The 21,903-nt window shown below is 38.0% G+C and overlaps 3 protein-coding genes across 7 annotated transcripts; 2 read left to right on the top strand and 1 right to left on the bottom strand.

Annotated features, from left to right (window-relative positions):
- Nucleotides 1–1,398: 1,398 nt before the first annotated feature.
- Nucleotides 1,399–2,732, bottom strand: LOC133519377 (tax1-binding protein 3 homolog). The gene is made up of 3 exons (XM_061853434.1): nt 2,547–2,732; nt 2,338–2,466; nt 1,399–2,043 (listed from the first exon to the last, which is right to left on the bottom strand). The coding sequence occupies exons 1-3, from the start codon at nt 2,598–2,600 to the stop codon at nt 1,855–1,857; spliced, it is 372 nt and encodes a 123-aa protein (XP_061709418.1). The 5' UTR covers nt 2,601–2,732; the 3' UTR covers nt 1,399–1,854.
- A 139-nt stretch (nt 2,733–2,871) lies between these two features.
- Nucleotides 2,872–5,756, top strand: LOC133519376 (uncharacterized). Its single transcript, XM_061853433.1, has 4 exons — nt 2,872–2,978; nt 3,152–3,245; nt 3,771–3,921; nt 4,735–5,756. Exons 2-4 carry the CDS (start codon nt 3,152–3,154, stop codon nt 4,943–4,945), a joined length of 456 nt encoding a protein of 151 aa, XP_061709417.1. The 5' UTR covers nt 2,872–2,978; the 3' UTR covers nt 4,946–5,756.
- Nucleotides 5,757–8,342: 2,586 nt separating this feature from the next.
- On the top strand, nt 8,343–21,863 carry LOC133519370 (ornithine aminotransferase, mitochondrial). Of its 5 annotated transcripts, none has more exons than XM_061853422.1 (10): nt 8,343–8,465; nt 13,726–13,828; nt 15,882–16,020; nt 16,519–16,687; nt 17,982–18,122; nt 18,940–19,099; nt 19,558–19,685; nt 20,126–20,203; nt 20,894–21,032; nt 21,683–21,863. In XM_061853422.1, exons 2-10 carry the CDS (start codon nt 13,732–13,734, stop codon nt 21,847–21,849), a joined length of 1,218 nt encoding a protein of 405 aa, XP_061709406.1. In that variant the 5' UTR covers nt 8,343–8,465; nt 13,726–13,731; the 3' UTR covers nt 21,850–21,863. The 5 variants fall into 5 exon arrangements, with proteins under 5 accessions (XP_061709406.1, XP_061709404.1, XP_061709405.1 ...); XM_061853420.1 differs by lacking the exon at nt 8,343–8,465 and adding an exon at nt 12,338–12,423; XM_061853421.1 differs by lacking the exon at nt 8,343–8,465 and adding an exon at nt 13,094–13,239.
- The last annotated feature ends 40 nt before the right edge of the window (nt 21,864–21,903 follow it).

The following is a 21,903-nucleotide window of genomic DNA, read 5'->3' as shown; positions in this document are numbered from 1 at the left end:
TACCAACGAAGCGGCAGCTGACGTCCACGAGGGTTAATCATACCTAGCCGTTAACCACTTTTAACCGCCGTTAACCGTAAAGCACTAGACGAGTTTTCAGCCGGGAGGCGATTGGTCATAGAAATTGTTCCTGGTCCGCGGTCTATGGTGAGTTTTTGCGGTAAGATAAATTGCTGGCAATTTATTTCACGCTCAAATAAAACTATTTATTTCTTAGTAACACTTTTTATTTTCTCAATAAATTCATGTAAGGGCTTAAACAAAATACAATTAACATGTAAATCCTAAAGCTAATATCATTTCGCTGTAAATGCATTCACCGAGTCACACGCAAGTGTTCATTAAGTACTTGTCATAAACTGCTCCTGGTTGGTCAAAGACCAGTCAACACTAGACTGTATATACACTAGCTGCCCTTGTCTGTTCGTATTCTACTAGTCTTTGGTGTGCCACTGTGTACAAAATGTCTGTAAGAGTAAAAATTGCTTTAATTGTTTACATTATGCTTCAGTCATTGGTTTATATTATATCTATGTGCAACGTTAGGAATGCTAATGTGATGGAAAAGTAGAATTAGGACAAGCGCTGGTATTTATAGTGTTACAATAGTATTTGCTAATTGGCACAGGGGTATTGTATATTATCACAAGATGCGTGAGTAAGGTTTTCACATTGGATGCGGATTCGCGCGCCGCTCCGGTGTGCGAGCGGGACATCAATATAAACTCTGTTAATTTAGGTATTTAAATAAAAGTAAACAATTTGTACATTTTCGGGTAGTTTTTTTTTTTTTTTAAAGTTTGAAGTGTCAATTGAAGACACAGGGCCCTCGCTAGGGATACGGGCGACCCTGTGCCCGAGGTGACATTTATAACATTGGTTGGTTAACCAACCAAATACAAAACCGCCTGGATCTGTCACTGAACGAAGTGGCTTAAGCAGCCATTTGAGGGTAGATTTTGTTTACTTTTATTTACATACCTAAAGATACAGAGTATATAAACGCGCTGTCAGTGTAGCGACGTACGAATTAGCATCAGTGTCATAACCGTGTAAATATATTACAAAGGAGTTGTCCTGATTGTTTTTAAAAGAGAAAGACAAAATAGAACTTATCTGAAAGTACATAGACTGCTCTGAAATCTCTTATTAGTTGTAATTGGTGTTAAAAAGATACATATATAGCTGAGTTACAGTATCAGTAGGTATTATTGTTTCATGGCTTCAGGTTTTTTATGAGTAAAACTTTATAAAGCCTTAGATTAAAACTAGCTGCTAGTCCAGCTGAGGACGAACTTCAAAGTCAATGTAGACCAGATGTAACCATATGTACATAAAAGTGAAAAATTATTATTAAATGAGTATTATCAAAAACGCAGCAGCAGTAAAACATCTAAAAAAATTGTCAGGAATTGAAAAGTCTTTATCAAACACCTAATTATACAAATAAATCAACTGATTTATAACAAGATAGACAATTTGTAACTAAGTAATACATTTTAAAATACATGTTTTCTCTCTTTCAACAGTAATAGACAATTGTACAATAATTCATAATACATAGAGTAAAAAAGTTAAAAGAAGATATAAATGGCAGCATTTGAGATGTCCCTGGTAACTCACTTGTTGACAAGAAATTAACTAATGCAACTGCATATTAATGCTCCTGCAAACATGAAGGAATGAACTAGTGCTGAATTAATCACCAAGTAAAAAAATATCTTCATAAATATTTAAACCTAAATCTTATGTACTTATTAAACAATAAATAACAATACATAATCACTTATTTTATAATACTTGTCACCGGCTACATAAAATATCAAGTACCGAACGGATGTGAGTGTTGTAAGATTATGTGGACGTGACTCCCTTCCGAGCCACCAGCAAGTTGAGCACCGGGTGTTTTTTTATGTAGCTTACAGCCTTCTTGTGTGTCACCATTGTAAAGTCATAACCATTGCACTGTAGGATCTTATCGTGCATTCTTAGGCCAGATTTAGCAGCAGGGCTCCCTTCGTGAACTTCAGTTACATAAATTCCCTGAAAAATTGAATAAGTAGTTATAAATAGACAAATGACATTGTTTCCAAGTAAATGGTTTGTTAATTTAGTATTTACGTTTTGTTAACTGAATATTAAACTCCAAAGTGTAATTTTAAGTATGTTCATAGAAGATAGAATGTTTCTACCTTATCTTTATTGACAAAAATGTCTAGTAGATATGGTATTTTTAGAGTTAAGTAAACAAAACTTGAACGTTTAGAACAGTTCTATGAACCATAGTTTCACAATCTATAATTAATGAGTTCGCTATAAAGTCCTAGCGGTACTCACATTGTCTGTGTACCCCTGAGGGCTCTTGCGGTAGTCTTGGTCAATACCACCGCCTATTTTAAACCCACATTTCATGACCTCCCTTCCTTCTGCATCCACTCCAGCTTCTTTTTGTAGAGTTATTGGTATCTATAAATAAAGAAACATCATGAATTCACTTAGTTCGAGAAATCAGAACGATACAAGGTGGGAGTGGTCCCAAAACTTACACTTAGGCACTCCATTGCCGTGCCGGCTTGGTGCTGAAATGCCATTTTCGCCATGATTGTAGTTTATTGTTATTTCGTTCTTGGATTCAATCTAGAATTGTGTAAACAACAGTTTTATGATAAATTTATAGCACAATAACAACGAAGTCGTTCGTAGCCACACAAACTAACCATAAACTATAGACGAGCGAGACATGAACAAACGACAGAGTTAGCATCAGCATGAACCGGTATATTTGTCAAAATGATACAAAATTCAGTTTAGCCACTACGTTAAAACAATTTCGGAGCAGTATTTTTCTGGCTGAAACATTTTTTGTTTTTCACGTTTCACGTCGCAGTTAGGACTGTCAATGTCACTTTGACAGATTTATTTCAGATTCTCAAAATATTTTTCTTTAAGGGTTAGGATTTAATAAATTTAATTAAATAGTAAGTTAGCAGTACGTTACTAATTCAACACAAAATATTGATGAAAAGTCCTATCAGTTTACTAGTTTTAAGCTCCTGAATAACTAGTAGATGTTTTAAAAAAAATAGACGCAATACACAAATTTCGTAATGTTTATATGAATTTATAATTAATATTCATATTTCTATTTCAGATGTCTGGCGGGGAGTACCGCTATGTGTGGCGTATAGCCTTTACTAATTTTCTCAAGTCATTTAGGCCACGCCAAATAAGAGGAAACGCTATTGGTAAGTCACTGTATTAACTTTAGGCCTAGGACTGTAGTGTGCAGTGGAATGTATACATAAAATTACTTCTAAGGAGATACAAATTACAAATATTCGGATAAAAAGTTTTTAAAATTCCATGCTGAACTTTTATAAATGACCAATCCACAGGGCAGTTGACTTAGATCTGAAAGTTGCTTATATAAAATTCTAATAAGATATTTATTAAGTATAAATTAGCTAAATAACTATTGTATTAAATATATGTTTTTGATTTTTCATTAATAAATAGGTATACAAAGTATACTATACAGCAAAGTGTAAGGAATAAAATCAAATTTTATTTGTCCCTCTACTTCCATTGTTGCAATACCATGTTAACAGAAAAACTGCAACACGCAATTTCGTGCAAAATACAAGAACAGTCAACAATTTTGAGAATTTTATAAATGATCAAGTTTATGACAAATATGCAATGGGTATGTATGCTAATTTGTTGCTATAATATTAATTTTACTGAAATAACATGTTTTGTTGGTATTCCAGGGAAGGACTACAAAGGCAACAGGTACTATGAAATACCAGCCGACCCCAGCCTGGGCAAGCGGAAGGCCACCCGCTGGTACGACCCGCCCAATGGCCTGGACTTCCGTGACCCCATCCCTGCAGAGTGGGAGGCTTGGCTTAGGATGAGGAGGTAATAACCATTGCTTTTAGTTTAACACCTGTATTCATACATTTAAGCAAACCTTTGTTAAGCTTTGCCCTATTCTAACAAACACATAACTGAGATAAAAAAATTGAAGAAATTTGAACTTAAAATTGAATTATATAAGGTTCAAATTTCTTCATTTTTTTTCTCATGTTATCAACTTATTTCATATACGGAATTGGCATATAACCTTATCTCTATGTCAGTATGTGGTATTTTACTGGCAGCCTTTCAAAATTTAGCTTATTAGGCAGGTTTAGACAGAGCGAGCATACGCGCGAGGCAATTTTCCCGCGCACAAAATGGCCAGTGTAGACGCGCCTCGGCCGTGGCGGTGCGTTCGAGCGAAAAAAAACTCGCGCGCCGTATGCTCGCTCAGTGTGGACCCGCCTATTCAATGTGTCATGTCACATGACCACTATAACCAAGGAGATAGCAACTAGCAACCCAGAATTTTATACAATGGTCGAACAGTTGCTTTAAAGCTTTTAGCTTCAAAGAAACTCTGCCTCAAATCACATTTTAATACAAATGCATAATATAGAAACCCAAGATATTTAATACATGGGTGAATCAAAAAGTTTTTAGAAATAAAGTTAAAAATAAAACATTTTTTTTCTACATACATAATTTTACTACATACATTTTTTTCTTTACATCTTATTTCTTTTTTTTTTAGTTTTAAAATGCATAAAATTATCGAACTGACAAATCACACTGGTTGAAACCATTTCACGAGAATCGGTTGTGAAATTTGATTTGTAGAGGTTAGTTAAAATAACACTAATTATTATATAGAGTGGAAGCACCAACGGAAGAAGAAATAGCCGCCAACCTGGCCGTAGCCAAGCTGAAGCAGGAGAACGCGGCCAGGATCGAGGCGCGGCGCCTGGCGGAGGGCGGCGCGCCGCCCCGCGCGCCGCCGCGCGGCCCCGAGACCTTCCCCAAGTATGCTGACTTCCACACGGGCCACCCCGACGACCATCCCGACGGGAAGAAACATTACTAAACTTAAACTCCTTTCAACGCCATACAAAATGCATAAAATCTACATCATTGGCGCATGCGAGCCAATTATGAAGCTTACTGGGAAGTGTGAAGGTTACTTTTACAGTGTGTAACACTTGTAAGTATTCTTGGCGCTGTGGCTCGCGAATACTTTAGGCGTTCTTGGCGTCCGGGAGGTTAAATACAATTATAGATAATGTGGTAGTATAGATACAGTGCGAGTACCGTTTAAAAACCTGATGTTTTGCTACGCGTGGGGACAGATGCCTAATATAGATTACTGATACTATTCTCAGTAGGGTTTTAGAAGTCATCGGGTATTAGATGTATTCATTATCTCATCTCAGTGAATAGATACTACACCCTGTGGCTATGAGTTCACCGGCTTAGAGTATTTATTGCAATTTAGCTGAGTCTTACATCCAGAATGAAATAGAAGTAAACGGATATTTTCGAGTTTGTATTTAATGAAGTTATCGTTATATGGTATAAATATCACACTTTATTTTATATAAAATAAAGTTCTATTTATTTTTATGGCAACACAACTATTTATTTATATACTTGTATTTAAATATGCCTTGAAGAATAAAAAGTGCCAGTTTAATATTCCAGTCCACCTCTATTTCAAATCTTTGCTGTAAATTCAGTGGCAGTATTCTCTCAATAAGATGGTTAAAAAGATAATTTTGAATACCTCGCCCGTTTAGTTAATTTTGCAGTAGCTTGTATGTGTAAAGTTAATAGCTTCATGTTGTAGTGTAAATAGAAGATAAAAATAAATTGTGTGTTAATAAATTATTTATTTTAAACGTTGTGTTACTGGCTAAAAGTCCTTAGTCGTTATCCTATTTTTACTTTGTTGACAATAGATGGCGCTGCTAGGGTTTCCATTTTCATAGACAAGTACTACTAAGACCGCTTTCACGTTGCTCGATCGGATGTCGGATACTTGGAGGATCGGGTTATTCCCACTAGTTACCACCTAGTTGTTACCAGTGGTAACTACTGGAAAAAAAAACAATGGCGGAGGTTTTCAAAGCTCAAAGCTCTTAAAGGCGACTCCAGTTGTTAAATCATCCAAGTTCTGATACTATTTCAAAGCAGCAAAAAATAAAAAAGTTCAGCCTGTGATGATAATTGTATATGTGGAAAAAAAAGTAAATTTAATTTGTGTTTGTTGTTTTAAAGATGCAGAAATAAATGCCATGGCCAGCTGTTTTTCACCGAAGGTCATTCGACATCCGACATCGGATCGGGCGATGTGAGAACGATTTAGGCGCCATTCATTTATTACGAAAGACAATTTTTGTCTGATTTTGACGGCCTCCCACTCCTGTATAAATAAATATAAGAACAGGCCGACCCCTCCCCCCTGTTTAATATTTATTCCTACGAATTTTAAGAAAAACTGAACCCAATTTAGTTTCTCATAGCCAGTCCCGTTATACTTCTGGGACTGCTCGTTTCCGCTGGTCCCTCGTTACGTCCCCATTTCTGGTCTTTCGAACCGGATGTTAGTGTTTTAATTTTTATTACTCAAAGAAACAATTAGTAGTTACAAACAGTTAGTATCTTTTATTTGAACTTACAAACGTATTTACAGATACAAATTTTCACAAAAATTTTCATATCTTTAGAATAAGATCGGCATCAGGAAACTTTGATTTTAGTTTCAAAAATACTTACAACCTTTAAAATCTATCGCCCTGTAGGGTTTAATAGGCCCACGGTATATAATTCAATACTTATCATGGAGCGTCTGTCTGACACACAGACGAGGCTACGGTTAAGTCACAATAACCGCCGCTGAAAAGACGCTGCCATTCAGTCAAAGTCATGCCTTCATTTTGAAACAACATGCTGAAATTACACGAAACTTTTCATGAACGTTTACGAAATATATATTATGGCTGGTTAATAGTTTTCTCGAATATTTCTACCATATATGAGCCTTAGGGAGCCCTAGCGACATCTACTGTAAGAGTGTTAATACTTCTTAAACGGCTACCATCCAATCCAGTGCTATCTACTGGTCGTAGTGGTCGCGGGTTCAAGTCCCAATTGGGAAAAAAAAACAAAAAACATAAAACAGAAACAGTCTCATAAACACAGCGTATTGGTAACATTACTCACGTATAGACGTTTCCTTAAACATATCTCACTATGAACTATAAAGCCAAGATGATAATCGTTTGCGCTACGACAACGACACTATCTGTCTCTCTATCGTACCAATCCGGAAGAGTGATAGAGAGCGAGCAACCGTTTCATTATCGTAGCGCCAACGATAGTCAGAGGCGGCATTAATAGGCGTGGGCGACGTGGGCCACCGCCTACGGCCTCGAGGTCCGAGGGGCCTCGCGCCTCAAATAAGTACCCATATCTCGGATACAACGTAATGTTCGTTATTTCTTGCGCCACCAGAGGGCCTCGCTAACTGTAGGTACCTTGCCCACATACAATGTTGGTCTCGCCACTGACGATAGTCAGCTTGGGCAGAAGCTAGTTAGCTATAATAATGTACTTGTAGATGGTACTTATTATGTAATATTATAGATTTAGGAAGACGCGAACCTTGACTCGTGACGTCGTGCTCCTAAAAGTTAGATTCGATAAATCAGTCATCGTGGATGAAACGAACTATAGGGAGCGTGCTTGAACTGTAGGAGGCAGCACAGGAGCGGTCAGATTTTTGGCGCGAGGCGTAAATGTGATGTTTTTTGTTCCGATGTAGCCCACAAGATGGCAGACCCTACTATGCGCAAGAAAACACGTGATGTGTACATGTGCATGTTTATGGTTCCGATTCAGGCCACAAGATGGCAGACCCTCCAACGCGCACGATCCCTATTGGGTCATTAGTGTCATTACCTATGAAATTGGCGTTTTTGTTCATAAGTATTAGTCATGTCATAGTTTATTTCTTTTAATAGTAACTTCGAAGTATGTTTTAAATTCATTAGTGCGCTACATAACAACGATTTTACATACTATTATTTGCTACTTTTATTGTTTTATGTACTTATTCAGAATACCGCCCTGAAAATAGCTCTTTTCATGTGCTGCCGGCTCGAGTACTTAAATGACTTATATTTTTCTGACGGGACAGATTTAACAAAAAAATTAGATAGTAAATGTGCCTTAAAAATGTCTCAGATTACTGGGAAAAATTTGTTTGGGTTGAACATGCCATCACAAAATAATCCGCAAAATTCATTGTATGAAAAATCAAATTTCGTTAAAATTGACAAATTCTCTATACAAAACGCCAATTTCATAGGTACTCGTTAGGTCATTCCTAATATATTTGTTTCATCTGTACCGTGCTCGCAGATCGTGAAGTATGACGTAATGCCATTAGTTATCGGGACGCCGATTGCGTATTTTTCCTACGCCTTTGGCCAACAGAGACACCATGTCGTCAATTGCCTCAGTTTGCAGTTAATTTCGGACCCGACCACACCTCTTGCCGCTCTCCTACGCAGCTGGCTTTGAACCTTACTGATAACAGAACAAAGGTCGGAATCATTTCTATTTATATAACCCCATAAGCTACCCCGAACACCGAAGTTTGCAAATTATGGGCATTTATCTCTGTCACTCTAATTACGCCTTAATTGGAGTAAAAGAGAAAGATACCCGCGATTTCCGAACTTCGGTGTTCGCGGTAGGTCTTCTGCAGTAGGTACACAGATGGACAATCATATTCTGCAATAACAAGTTTATATTATCTTGTTTTCATTCATAATTTCATCATCTTTAGTAAATACTAATGAACTGTGTAATTATTTTGTGCGATGTCTGCATGTGTTACTAACCTTAGGCGATAGGACAGACCTACAGACGGTACAGTCGACGTCAACGGTACGTTTACCTATTTATTGCCAAGGTAAGAGTGAGGTGCAAGTGTGCCTACATATATCTTTGATGCCGACAATAATAGATACCTAATACTGCTGGATATAGGTAGGTATTTTCGTATTTTAAATAAATAAATATTATAGGACATTATTACACAAATTGACTAAGTCCCACAGTAAGCTCAATAAGGCTTGTGTTGAGGGTACTTAGACAACGATATATATAATATATAAATACTTAAATACATAGAAAACACCCATGACTCAGGAACAAATATCCATGCTCATCACACGAATAAATGCCCTTACCAGGATTTGAACCCGGGACCATCAGCTTCGTAGGCAGGGTCACTACTCACTAGGCCAAACCGGTCGTCAAAATCGTATTTTATATTTCTACCTATAGCAACTTAAAGTTCAATTAAATAAATAAAAAAATATAGAGAGGCACTGAATGGACACTGAACAAAAAAAAATTGTAGTTAAAAAAATCTAGAGTATAGTAAAGTCAAAATATTTAATTTGTAACCCATTTCATACTTTGTCAGAGTGACAAAGAACATGAAAGTCGCTAGAGACCTTTGTCACGGTGACAAAGTAAGAAATGAGTCACAAATTAAATCTGTTGACTACATATTAATTAAACTAAACAGATGAATGAGTACTGGGCGCCAAGCCATGATGCCAATCGTTAGCGCCGCGACAACGAAACGCTGTCTCTCTATCGCACATATGTAAGAGTAATAGAGAGACAAAAATTGTTTCGTTGTCGTAGCGCAAACGATTGGCATCTTGGCTAGGCCCCCAGAAGTGGCCCAAGTTAAGTGGAACGTACTCGTCAATACAAAAACAGAAAATGTTTTTCCACTTCTAAATATTTTCCATTCTATATGATTTTAGTATCATGTTATTGACACTAGGATTTTCCTTTTTAGGGTTCCGTAGCCAAATGGCAAAAAACGGAACCCTTATAGATTCGTCATGTCCGTCTGTCTGTCCGTTTATGTCACAGCCACTTTTTTCCGAAACTATAAGAGCTATACTGTTCAAACTTGGTCAGTAGATCTATTCTATGAACCGCATTAAGATTTTTACACAAAAATAGAAAAAAAAACAATAAATTTTGGGGGTTCCCCATACTTTGAACTGAAATTCAAAAAATCTTTTTTCATCAAACCCTTACGTGTGGGGTATCTATGGATGGGTCTTTAAAAATGATATTGAGGTTTCTAATATAATTTTTTTCTAAACTAAATAGTTTGCGCGAGAGACACTTCCAAAGTGGTAAAATGTGTGCCCCCCCCCCCCCCCCCGTAACTTCTAAAATAACAGAATGAATAATCTAAAAAAAAAAAGATATACATTGCCATACAAACTTCCATTGAAGGAGATCTAGTAAGTAGTTTTTTTTAATACGTCTTAAAATTAAAAAAAAAATCATCAAACCCATACGTGTGGGGTATATGGAAATACGGGTGATAACAATATTGCCGCCGATTTAAGTGAAACCCGACTCAACCGGCTGCTGCTGATCGGCTTATACTATCCGTATTATTTAGGTATTTCTATCTACTGCTCGTGCAAGGCCACTTGGTCGCGGTCAAGGTGCCATCTGCCCAAAATTCCTCATTATGTAACACACAGGGTATTGACATACAATTCATAACTTATAAAATTAAATTTAAAGTTAGATAGATATATTTGGTTTGGTATTAATCAAAATGGTTAAATCTAGAAACAATGGTAGATTGTTAACCATGGGATGTAAGCCACCGATTTCTGTCGAGGTAGTTTGGCGCTAGAATGCAGTGAGAGCTCCAATAGCTCGAGACTGAAATAGTGCCTTTCACCCGATTATATTACCTTCTCTTTCACTCTACTTTTAATTTCGAATACCAGGAAAGTAAAATACATGTGCATTAAAAAAACACGCCTAAGTATAAACAACAATTTAGCCATAGATATCGTTATTTATGGAATGGGGAGTTAATTATCAGAATGGACATTTTACAACAAATCTTGTTCTTATAGTTTCGGAAAAAAGTGGCTGTGACATACGGACGGACAGACAGACATGACGAATCTATAAGGGTTCCGTTTTTTGCCATTTGGCTACGGAACACTAAAAACCTGATGAAAAAGTTGTATTTCATCTATAAGGGTGGCAAAGTATTATTAAAAATGTTGAGTTTTCCTCATTTGGTCTAATAGTGGAATTGATAATTTTGAAATTTGAATGTAAATATTAATATTTGAATTTTATTAAACAGCGTTCTCTTCTTCTTCTTAAAATCTAAATCTAAACTTAAAATAAATAATTAAAAACTATCCCCCTGCGGCATGGTGCCGTAGATGCTGGCAGCATTTCCTCGTTGTATCGCAATACTTATTCTCTGTGCGAGGAAGCTGCCAGCTCTACGATCACCGGTAGCGTTAATTTGGATTTGATTTGTAATGTTTTACAGTTAATATTTTCCTCGCGTTAATTTTGTGTGAAATGTTAAAAATTAACATTTTCAAACCACGAGCGTAGCGACGTGGTTTAATTTTGCAATCATTCGTGGCCAATTATTGTAGCGGCTGATACATTTCGGTTGATCGGATAATCTTGTATGAAATGGTTAGGTTGGTAGCAGCAGCGGATTGTCCAAACAACTGGATTCATCTCGGTATTCCTAATATGAGGACCTTATGATACAAGGATATAGTAGTGCCTATTTATTAAAGAAAAACCGGCCAAGAGCATGTCGGGCTATGCTCAGAGTAGGGTTCCGAAGTTATTCTTCCGTCACAATAAGCTAAACTGGAGCTTAAAGTATAGTAGATTGTTAACCAAGGGATAAACTGTGGATGTACGTCTTTTTACTATGAAGGGAAAACTTTTTGCAATAACTCAAAAATAGCTAAACTCATCATATCCGCTATAGTTTTCATTTAATGTTTTTCTTAAGCTCTACTTCCACAATTTTTTTCATATTTTTTGACCTATGGTTCAAAAGTTAGAGGGGGGACACATTTTTTTGTCTTTCGGAGCGATTATCTCCGAATATATTCACTTTATCAAAAAATATTTGTTGACCCGTATTAGTTTTTAAAGACCTTTCCAACGATATCCCACACTGTAGGGTTGAAGTAAAAAAAATTCACTACCAGTTTACGTGTAAGGGAGGTACCCTAAAAAAATTTTTTTAGATTTTATTGTACGACTTTGTCGGCTTTATTGATTTATATATCCATGCCAAATTTCAGCTTTCTAGCACTAACGGCCACGGAGCAAAGCCTCGGACAGACAGACGGACATGGCGAAACTATAAGGGTACTAAACCCTAAAAAGCAGTCAAATTAAATAGGCCCCTTTTTCCAACTGACTTTTTGTAATTTTCCTAATTGAATGGAAGGTATCGCCGCGGCGGCGCCGTCAATGGAATGATTTAATGTCCTGTATCAGTAACTTGATTATTAGTTCAATGCCTCTGTTTGTCTCGTTTAATTGAATGTTTGCCTACTTCATTAAATGCTTATTCTAATCTGTAAGGATTGCGACTATAAAAGAGATGCGTGCGCAAACATTCTTCATTTTCACGTACCTACCGCGTAGCCACATCCTCTCCTGTAGGTAAGTACTATACCGTCTATGCTTGCTTATTCGTTAAAATTGGATTTTCATGTTCTGTTCGAAAAGTTCAGTTTTCATACGTTGAAAGACTTGAAGGCTTGGTTGAAAAACGTTTATCCGACCGAATACACCGTGTTTTGATTGAATTCCGTTAACTTTGGGATATGGGTAAACTAAATGGCATTGAAAAAAAAAATTTTTTTTAAATATTTTTATTAAAAAGTAATTAAGTAAATATATCTATAGCGTTGTAACACGAGCATAAACATTGAACTCAATCAAACAAATCAATGTCAAGAAAAAAAAACACGTTTAACACATTCATAGTGCCAGCGAGTGCTACGCGCTACGAGCGTATCCGATAACATTATGAAAACCCGTATGTAGCGAAAAGCGCCTACGGACTGAGCCTGGAAACCCGGCTTTAACTTGCGTTAATTGCGAATAATGCGTATACACGATCCAATTTTGAAGGTAAAAGGGTCATTCAACATTTGATAAGGCGCAATGAAATCCCGTAAAAGCATTACCACAGCTAGTTTCTTCCAGATACATTTAATAGCGGTTATCGGCGACTTATCTTTGTTTACGTTTCTTAAATAAAACGGCTATTAATAGCGTGTGTTGATCAGTATGTTTGACCGCATATCAGTTTTGCTAACTACTCCTTGTCAACGTCGATCGGCCTTAGTTCGTTCTGAGAGTTTGTCTTGGTAGTTTGTGATCCCCGCTTAAGAATCCAGAGTAAGAACAAACGTCAATCACAAGCATTAATCTACAAGTAAAGAGTATTATTCAATAAATATATTGGAAAAGGTCATTTACTTTTTTAAAGTTTATACATATTTGTTTACCCTAGAGGCGTTCTGGTTACAATGAGGCAGATCCTTCGTTTATATGTCTTAGTCTGACAGGATTTTTGATTAAAATTTAATATTATTTAGAATTTAGTTGTGTTCAGGCTTCGGTCCTAGTCCTATATTTTTAAAATAAACGTAATAAAGAGGTGACAAAAAGAGCGGGATCCTAATCAGCATCGGGCAAATTATTAATAAGTATATTTTATTAATCCATTCTTAATTCTAAATTTCAGTATCGTCTTTCCCTTGTCACGATTCGCAAGCCTAGTTTTTACGACTAACTAACCTTTATTTGCCGCCCGCTTCCTAATAATCGCTGTCCTAATGTTAAGGCACGCGCCACCCATACCTAATTGTAACAAGTCTAACTGAAGATACGGCTCTTTATTTGAGTTAGGGAATTTTTTGTTGTTTGTATCGTGTCACAATATATTTTTTGCAGATCAACATGGCCAAGCTGTCTTCGAAAGAGATCTTCGCGCTGGAGGACAAGTATGGCTGCAGAAACTATGCTCCCGTGCCGGTGGCACTCACCCGTGGTGAAGGTAAGGGCATGTGGCCAGTAAACGTATTATTCAGGAATCAAATCTTGTGACAATCTCATTAATCTACAGGTGCGTCCAGATTTAAAACAAATCAAAATATACATGCAAGTAAGTATTTCAGATAACCAACGGCGGGCACTTATTTTTGCTGCAAGTAGATTACCTGGTTTATGTTGTTGCGCTTATTTATTATCGTAATCACTTTCCCGTTTCTCGCTTAGCAACCCAACATTATCTTCATTTACAACACTACATATACAGACTATTGTTCAGTTACAAGTTAGTTTTCAGCTCTTCGTCATATTTTGAAATACCTATAGATCATTCTGAACAATTCAATTATCAGTTTATTAAATACAACAATGAAGGAGTGAATGAATGTCATCAATTCATCATTAATGAGAAGGACCCGATATTTAAGCTACCCTGAGGAAACTTTTCGGTCAATCTTATATTTTAAGTGATTGAACTTTCTATCCATGGGTATGAAGAAAAAAGAAAACTATTATTGAAGTCTCGGTGTCGTTACATGACATGTGGTATCGGACCGAAGTTTCAGTTTCGGTCGTTTTGATATCATGTTTTGGTCGAAGGTTCGATTTCGACCAAAAATCTGCCGAACCTTTCGGCCGTGCTGAAACTGTATTTTTGGTAGTAACCGACCGAAGTTTCGGTTTCGGCAGGTTACGGGTCACTTACGGCATAGTCATGTTTCGGTCGAAGACTATGACAAGTTGTAGTGTGCGTGCCCTTAACTCTGGTGCCAGTACCTGTTGGTACTACTTGCCTCAATCTCTGCATTATTTGAGCAGATGCCTCGCACGTGTAGCTAATCTCTAGCAAGTATTAACGCTGATTCCCTTATCTCAAGTGTTTACTGCAGTCTAATAACTGACTATTGACAGTCGTCAAGATTAAAGCAATTAAAATAATTATAACATTTGCTTGCTTTAGCTAAACCTGGGATTACTTATATGTACACGAGAGCAATTTTTCGTGGTTTTTATGATCTCTGATATTAAAGTTAAATACACTCCGAACACGTTAAACCTTCATGCCAAGTGTTACGTTAAGTACTTATTTATGTTTATGGCGTTCCTATGGAACATGCATGCGTTGTTAGATGGTTGACATCAAGTCGAGCAGTCTAAACAGTCTAAAGTCAAAGCCTACGTTGCTCCGATTGTGTTTTGTGCAAGTGATTCCCATCTGTGCCCGGCGGGGACATACAAGGAATACACCACCAAACATAATTATTGAATTTTCAATGTTTAGAACAGCGGTCAATGAATCAGAAGTGTTAGATATTGAAATGTTTAATTAGTACGTTAAGACGTACATCAATGGTTAAGGTTCATCTTATTAGGTTCATTCATCTGTCGTCAATATAGGTAGACTATTTGTTTAAAATGTTAATATATAATTAATGTCCTGCTTGACACGTGTGCCCTCTTGCGGAGTTAAATTGTTCTTAAATATAACTTTGATCACACTGCCGATGTTAACGGCACCAATCATGGGACATTTAAGAGAAAATTTGGAATTTTTTTATATTTCACACACATCTGTAAAATGTCTACTGCTTTACGCGTTAAAAGTTCAATGTCCTATTCGTCCTTTATGTTTTCTATGTATTTTATGAAAGCTACTGCAATTGGTTTCAAAATTATTGACCAATTGAAACTGTAGTTTTTGCTCCAGTCATGGGATGTATGGTGCCATTCATTTTCAAACTAACAAATATCAATGAAAAATTAAACTTAAGCAGCTCTTTGGCTCTTGTTTATGGTAAAATGTTGCCGGCGATTAAAAACTGATGGTAAATACTTGTTCTACAGAATTTGTCTATACTCTATACCATCCTATTACTGGTGCATGTTCCATTATAGGGGTGTTTACTATATGTGATGATATCACATAAGCCATATAAGACTAGGGCTGGTCCTTCGAGCCGGATAAAGTTAGGTTATTTTTAGTACTTTGAACAACTTCCAACAATTTTGTATTAAGCAACTCTGCCGATTTATTTCCGAACGATCCCTCTGTCTTCCAGGTGTATTCGTGTGGGACGTGGAAGGCAAGAAGTACTATGACTTCCTGAGCGCGTACTCGGCGGTGAACCAGGGGCACTGCCACCCGCGCATCATCGAGGCCCTCAAGAAGCAGGCCAGCCAGCTGACACTTGTCTCCAGGTATGTATTTAGGTGGACTTCATCACGCACGCCACTTCAGTGGAGCGAGTGGGCCATCTTTAGACAATGTATGCGTGCGATATTAGCATCGTAGGTTCATATATACCTACCCGCGTTAGGCTTTGGCTAGAGGTTAGACAGATTATATTGTTTAGGAGATAAGATAGCTCGGTTTGGTCACGCTGGTGCTACGTAAATAAAAACAGGTCTTGAAACTTTTATTTTACTGTTCAGAAAAGGTGCAGGCTATAAATATCTAAGTTATTGACAAGTTTTTTAATGGCAACAGATTGGTTGGTTGAATCTAAGTAAAAATAGGGATGACAGATGCGAAGGAAGTATTCTGATCTGTTTTAATATTGTTTTAGGTAGTAAGTTAGTGCTTGCGTGTTATTTTAACATTAGTTATAAATTACATTAATTCATATTAATCATTGCTTTCTTAAATGTATTGTAATCTAATGGTGCGAATAATAAAAAAAAAACAAACATTTCCAGAGCATTCTACTCAGACAAGCTAGGAGAATATGAAAAGTTCATGACTGGTTTGCTGGGCTACGACCGCCTGCTGCCCATGAACACCGGCGTGGAGGGCGGCGAGAGCGCCTGCAAGATCGCTCGGAAGTGGGGGTACGATGTTAAGAAGATTCCGCCCAAACAGGCTAAGGTACATACCTATCTACTGTCACTCATGCTACTGTAGTAGAATATTTTTGGTTGTTTCCTTCCACACAACTTGATAGAAAATATGAGAATCATACCATAGCAATCGTCGGTTTAAGAACTCTAAAAGTATCCACTGTCTATTGCTAAATATAAGGCATTTACAAAAGTTGCAACAAATTCAATCAATCGATCAATTGCCGCAATTGCCAATCGAATGTGATTATCGCCGACGTTAGGAGAGGCCAACCTATAATCGCACTCAAGCAGGCTTCTATTTATCTCTTGTGTTACTAAATTATATTTTTAACTCTTTAAATGCTGCGGTTTCCATGCAGAAATGGAAAGCACGGTAACATGTAAATGTCGCAAGGTATTTTGTTGGAGTCATAGTAAAATAACAATAAGTTAGCATGACATAAAATAAGTAATTTGAAAAGGTTGCGGCTTACGTTGCGGTTAAAATGGCGTCAACCACACAAATACATTAGCATAGAAAGCTTGACATTTCGAGCTTTGGGTCGGCACCCATTACCCTTCAAGCTTATTGTTTTGGTCCACGCGCCCACGACCTAAATACTTTCATTGCGATGCCGTTACAGAATTCCTAATAGCTAATACAAAGACACCGGACATATAACCCTGCCTATGAAGGCGATGGCCCTGGATTTGAATCCCGGTAAGGGCGTTTATTTGTGTGATGAGCACAGATATTTGTTCCTGAATTCCTGGTTCATTGATGTTTTCTATGTATTTAAGGGCCGGTACAGACGGACTGCAACTTGTATGGGAACTGCATGCCGACTGCACTCCAACTGCAACGTCGACGTGCAGTTCCCATACAAGTTGCAGTCGAGTTGCAGTCCGTCTGTACCGGGCGTACCGGCCCTAAGTATTTGTATAATATACATATCGTTGTCCTGAGTACCCACAACACAAGCCTTCTTGAACTTACCGTGGAGTTTGAGTCAACTTGTGTAAGAATGTGCCAATATGTACTTATTTGTTTATATTTGTAGAGATATCAGGCTTTTACTTCGTAATTAAAAGAGTCGACATTTGCTTTGTGTCACCCAGGCATTGAAACCTGCCGGCCTAGCCAAGGTGACAATCGCTATCGTTACGACAATGAAACGCTTTATGTCTCTCTATCACTCTTCCATATTAGTGCGACAGTGACAGTTGCATTTCGATCGCCACGCAGCGTAAACGATTTGCACGTTGGCTACGCGGCCTGAAACTTTAAATGGATCTTAAGCATATATCGATGGACACTAAAGAAAATATTATTTTCCCAGATAATCTTCGCAGAGGGCAATTTCTGGGGTCGCACAATGTCGGCTGTCTCCGCATCTTCAGACCCTGACTGCTACACGGGCTTCGGACCCTACATGCCGGGCTTTGAGCTTATCCCCTACAACGACATTCCAGCTCTTGAGGTAAGTAAGAAGAGAAAAGAGCATATCGGGCCATGCTCAGAGTAGGGTTCCGTAGTTACTCTTCCGTCACAATAAGCTAAACTGGAGCTTAAACTATAGTAGATTATTAACCAAGGGATGAACTGTGGATGAACTGTACGTCTTTTTACTATGAAGGGGAAACTTTTTGCGATAACTCAAAAACAGCTAAACTGATTATGTCCGCTATAGTTTTCGTTTAATGTCTTTCTCAAGCTACTTCTACTTCCACGATTTTTTTCATATTTTTTTGACGTATGGTTCAAAAGTTAGAGGGGGGGGGGGGACACATTATTTTTTCTTTCGGAGCGATTATCTCCGAATATATTCACTTTATCAAAAAATGTTTGTTGAAGACCCTGTAGGGTTGAAGCGAAAAAAAAATTTCACCCCCACTTTACGTGTAAAAAAAAATTTAGATTTTATTCTACGACTTGGTCGGTTTTATTGATTTATATATCCATGGCAAATTTCAGCTTTCTAGCACTAACGACCACGGAGCAAAGCCTCGGACAGACAGACGGACATGGCGAAACTATAAGGGTTCCTAGTTGACTACGGAACCCTAAAAAGCGTACTTAATATGGAGCGAAGAAAAGTCAAACTTTAGCTGATTAATTATCACATAAACACAACAAGAATTTGGCAGGGATTTATAACTTATACTTGGGTATTTTCTTGTTTAATGACCTGTAATACCTTATGACCAATAAATTATGTCTATTAATGGGAGTGGTTTTGATGGCATTTAATATGATTTATTTAAGTAATTTTTCTAAATCCTGCTAACTCTTACCAGAAAGCGCTACAAGACCCTAATGTGGCTGCGTTCATGGTAGAACCGATCCAGGGAGAAGCGGGTGTAGTCATCCCAGACGACGGATACCTCAAAAAGGTGCGCGACCTCTGCACCAAGCACAACGTGCTGTGGATTGCTGATGAGGTCCAGACAGGATTAGGTGAGTTCAAAGTCGTAAAAACTTATAAAAACACCGACAGTGACAGCTAGGGCATACATATCTCATATAAGCGCCGTGCTTAACGTTGCATTTGGCATGTAAACTTGGCGTGTTCAGACTATACCGTATCTCTAGCCGAAAAAACTAAGCTTATCTTCAGTTCCTAAATAAATTCTTGATATAGTTATATCAAAAATAAGCAAGCATCACGTTAATCTCTCCCTAGAGTGCGTAGAATGAAGAATTAGTTAAAACCTGAGCTCCCCCATATTCCCATTCCATTGTGGGTTTGGTTTTCGTACTTAACCCGTAAATATATCAGGCAGTAATGCGTAACACGTAAGCCAACTACTTCCAGCGGCGCAGGATCCTGATGCGACTTTGTAATCAGTGATCTCGGCGTGTCGAGAATTTCTATTGAATGCAATATTTATAATGGGATTGAACGTATGTCGCAGGACGCACAGGCAAGCTCCTGGCGGTGCAGCACGAGGACGTGCGGCCGGACATCGTGATCCTCGGCAAGGCGCTGAGCGGCGGCGCGCTGCCCGTGTCCGCCGTGCTCACGGACAGCAGAGTCATGGACGTAAGTAGCAACTCGCTGGGTGTAGCGATGGTGGCGGATTTGGTTTTACATTTACATTTTCTGTTCCCAAAAGTTAAGTATTGGACCTACACTTTAGATACTCCGGAAAACTATGGACTGGTTTTGGCTGTTAAGTAAGTCACCAGAAATTTGGCTTCATCTTAAAATTACGTGTTGGGTTTTTGTGTATGATACAGCACTCGTCATTGTTAACCATCAAGATGCCTAAATGACCTGTGTAGGTAGTTCAAATCTTTTTGCGATTTGTAGAGCGAGCTACAGTTCATGTATTGATCCCTAGTATTTTAAATACAGAGTGTTTCCTGTGTATAGGGGTAAACTGAATATTCTTTGAAGTATCCAATGATATTACCGAGTAGTCCCGATAAATAACTTCAATTTTAAGTGCATAGTTTTGGACCTAATTACCTTGATTTCAGGTAATAACTCCCGGCACACACGGCTCCACATATGGAGGAAACCCGCTGGCGTGCGCTGTAGCTACGGAAGCTATCAAGGTATATAAAACATACCACCTATACGGTTTTTTTCCAATAATTATTGTATAGATTTATCAGTTACAACATGTAGCAATGCCACTTTAATAAAAGAAAGGCGGCAAATTTAAGAAATGTAGGCGCGAATAACAAAAAATAAAACCAACTTCAAATATTACCAAAAGCGCCATAACATTTGAAGAGTTCCCTCGATTTCTCCAAGATCCCATCATCAGACCCCGACTTGGTGGCAACGGGACAATCTCGAGGTTATACCCGTTCGATTAAAAAAAAAATTGAAAATCGGTTCACGATTCTCGGAGATGTCGAGTAACAAAAATGATATTGCTGTATTTATTTACAATAACAATATACATAATGGATATATACAGATGATTACTATAACTAGCTTATATCTAAAATAGGCCCTTGAGGCATTGTACCAAGGATGCTGGCGGCAACATACATACAAAAAAAACAGTCGAATTGAGAACCTCCTCCTTTTTGAAGTCGGTTAAAAAAAATGGAAGGACAACCCCTTCCATAGAAAATTTGAATTTCGTGTTTTTTTCTATTGACAAAGTGGGTTTCCCAGAGTAATATATACTTTTATAAGAATTTGACCTTTATGATGGCTCTGTTACACTTGTAGCTTGTCGAGTCAGTGCAGAGTTAGCTTGATGTGACTCTAATAAGAACAACGTGTCTCAGGTGCTGCTGGAAGAGAAGCTGTGCGAGAACGCGGCGCGGCTGGAGAGCGTGCTGCGCGCGGAGCTGGAGCAGATCCCCGCGAGCGCCGTCAGCGCCGTGCGCGGCCGCGGGCTCATGTTCGCGCTCGACGTTAATGACAGTAAGTTGATCGAATTTCTACGCAAGAATAAATTCATCCAGAGCAGATTAGATTTTTTAAAAGTTTTTCTTTGCCAATATTCGATAGAAAAATCTCTTCTTCCTCCTGCCCTTATGCCACGTTATGTGGGGTCGGCACAACATGTTCTTCTCTTCCATTCTCCTCTATCTTTCGTCACTTCAGCATTCACTCCTTTCTTTCTCATATCCTCTTTCACACAATCCATCCATCGTTTTTTTGGGTCTACCATCCGCATCCGCTACGTCCAGGAACATACAGATTAAATGAATAATAATATATGATATGAGAAGAAAGAATGTTAGGAATATTCAATAGAAAAATACATCTTTAAAATGTCATACCTTGATCTTAATCCCGCCCACACAGGACACTCAAATTGCCCATTAAATCAGATCAAGTGCGATCGGCGAACCCATGTCCTTGAATTTAATTTTTCATAAAACTAGACAGACAATTTAACCAGATTGTGTGTACAGACAGGTACAATTATTGCCTCGTGTGGGTATTTAATTAAATATAAGTAATACCCCCCGATCATTGTCTATGGTTCCGGCAGGCGTAAAAAGGCGGGGTTTCTTAATTTAGACATTTATTTACTTTTTCAATGAAGTCATGCGTTACTTTTTCAGATATTTCCGCCTACGACGTCGTGCTACGGTTGCGCGATGCCGGTTTGCTGACCAAAACTACCCACGGACAAGTTATCCGCCTGGCACCGCCGCTGACCATCACGGAGCAGCAACTGCGTGACGCTTGCAAGATCATGCGCGATGTTTTCCTATCTTTTAGTAATTAAAGTTTTAACTACGCCATGTTGATTTTTATTCTACATCGTATGATCGTACGCTCA

This window comes from Cydia pomonella, chromosome 6 (genome assembly GCF_033807575.1).
Source record: "Cydia pomonella isolate Wapato2018A chromosome 6, ilCydPomo1, whole genome shotgun sequence".
Lineage (NCBI taxonomy): Eukaryota > Metazoa > Arthropoda > Insecta > Lepidoptera > Tortricidae > Cydia > Cydia pomonella.
Note: the sequence above shows the minus strand (reverse complement) of the source record. Positions and strands in the feature narration are given on the sequence as shown.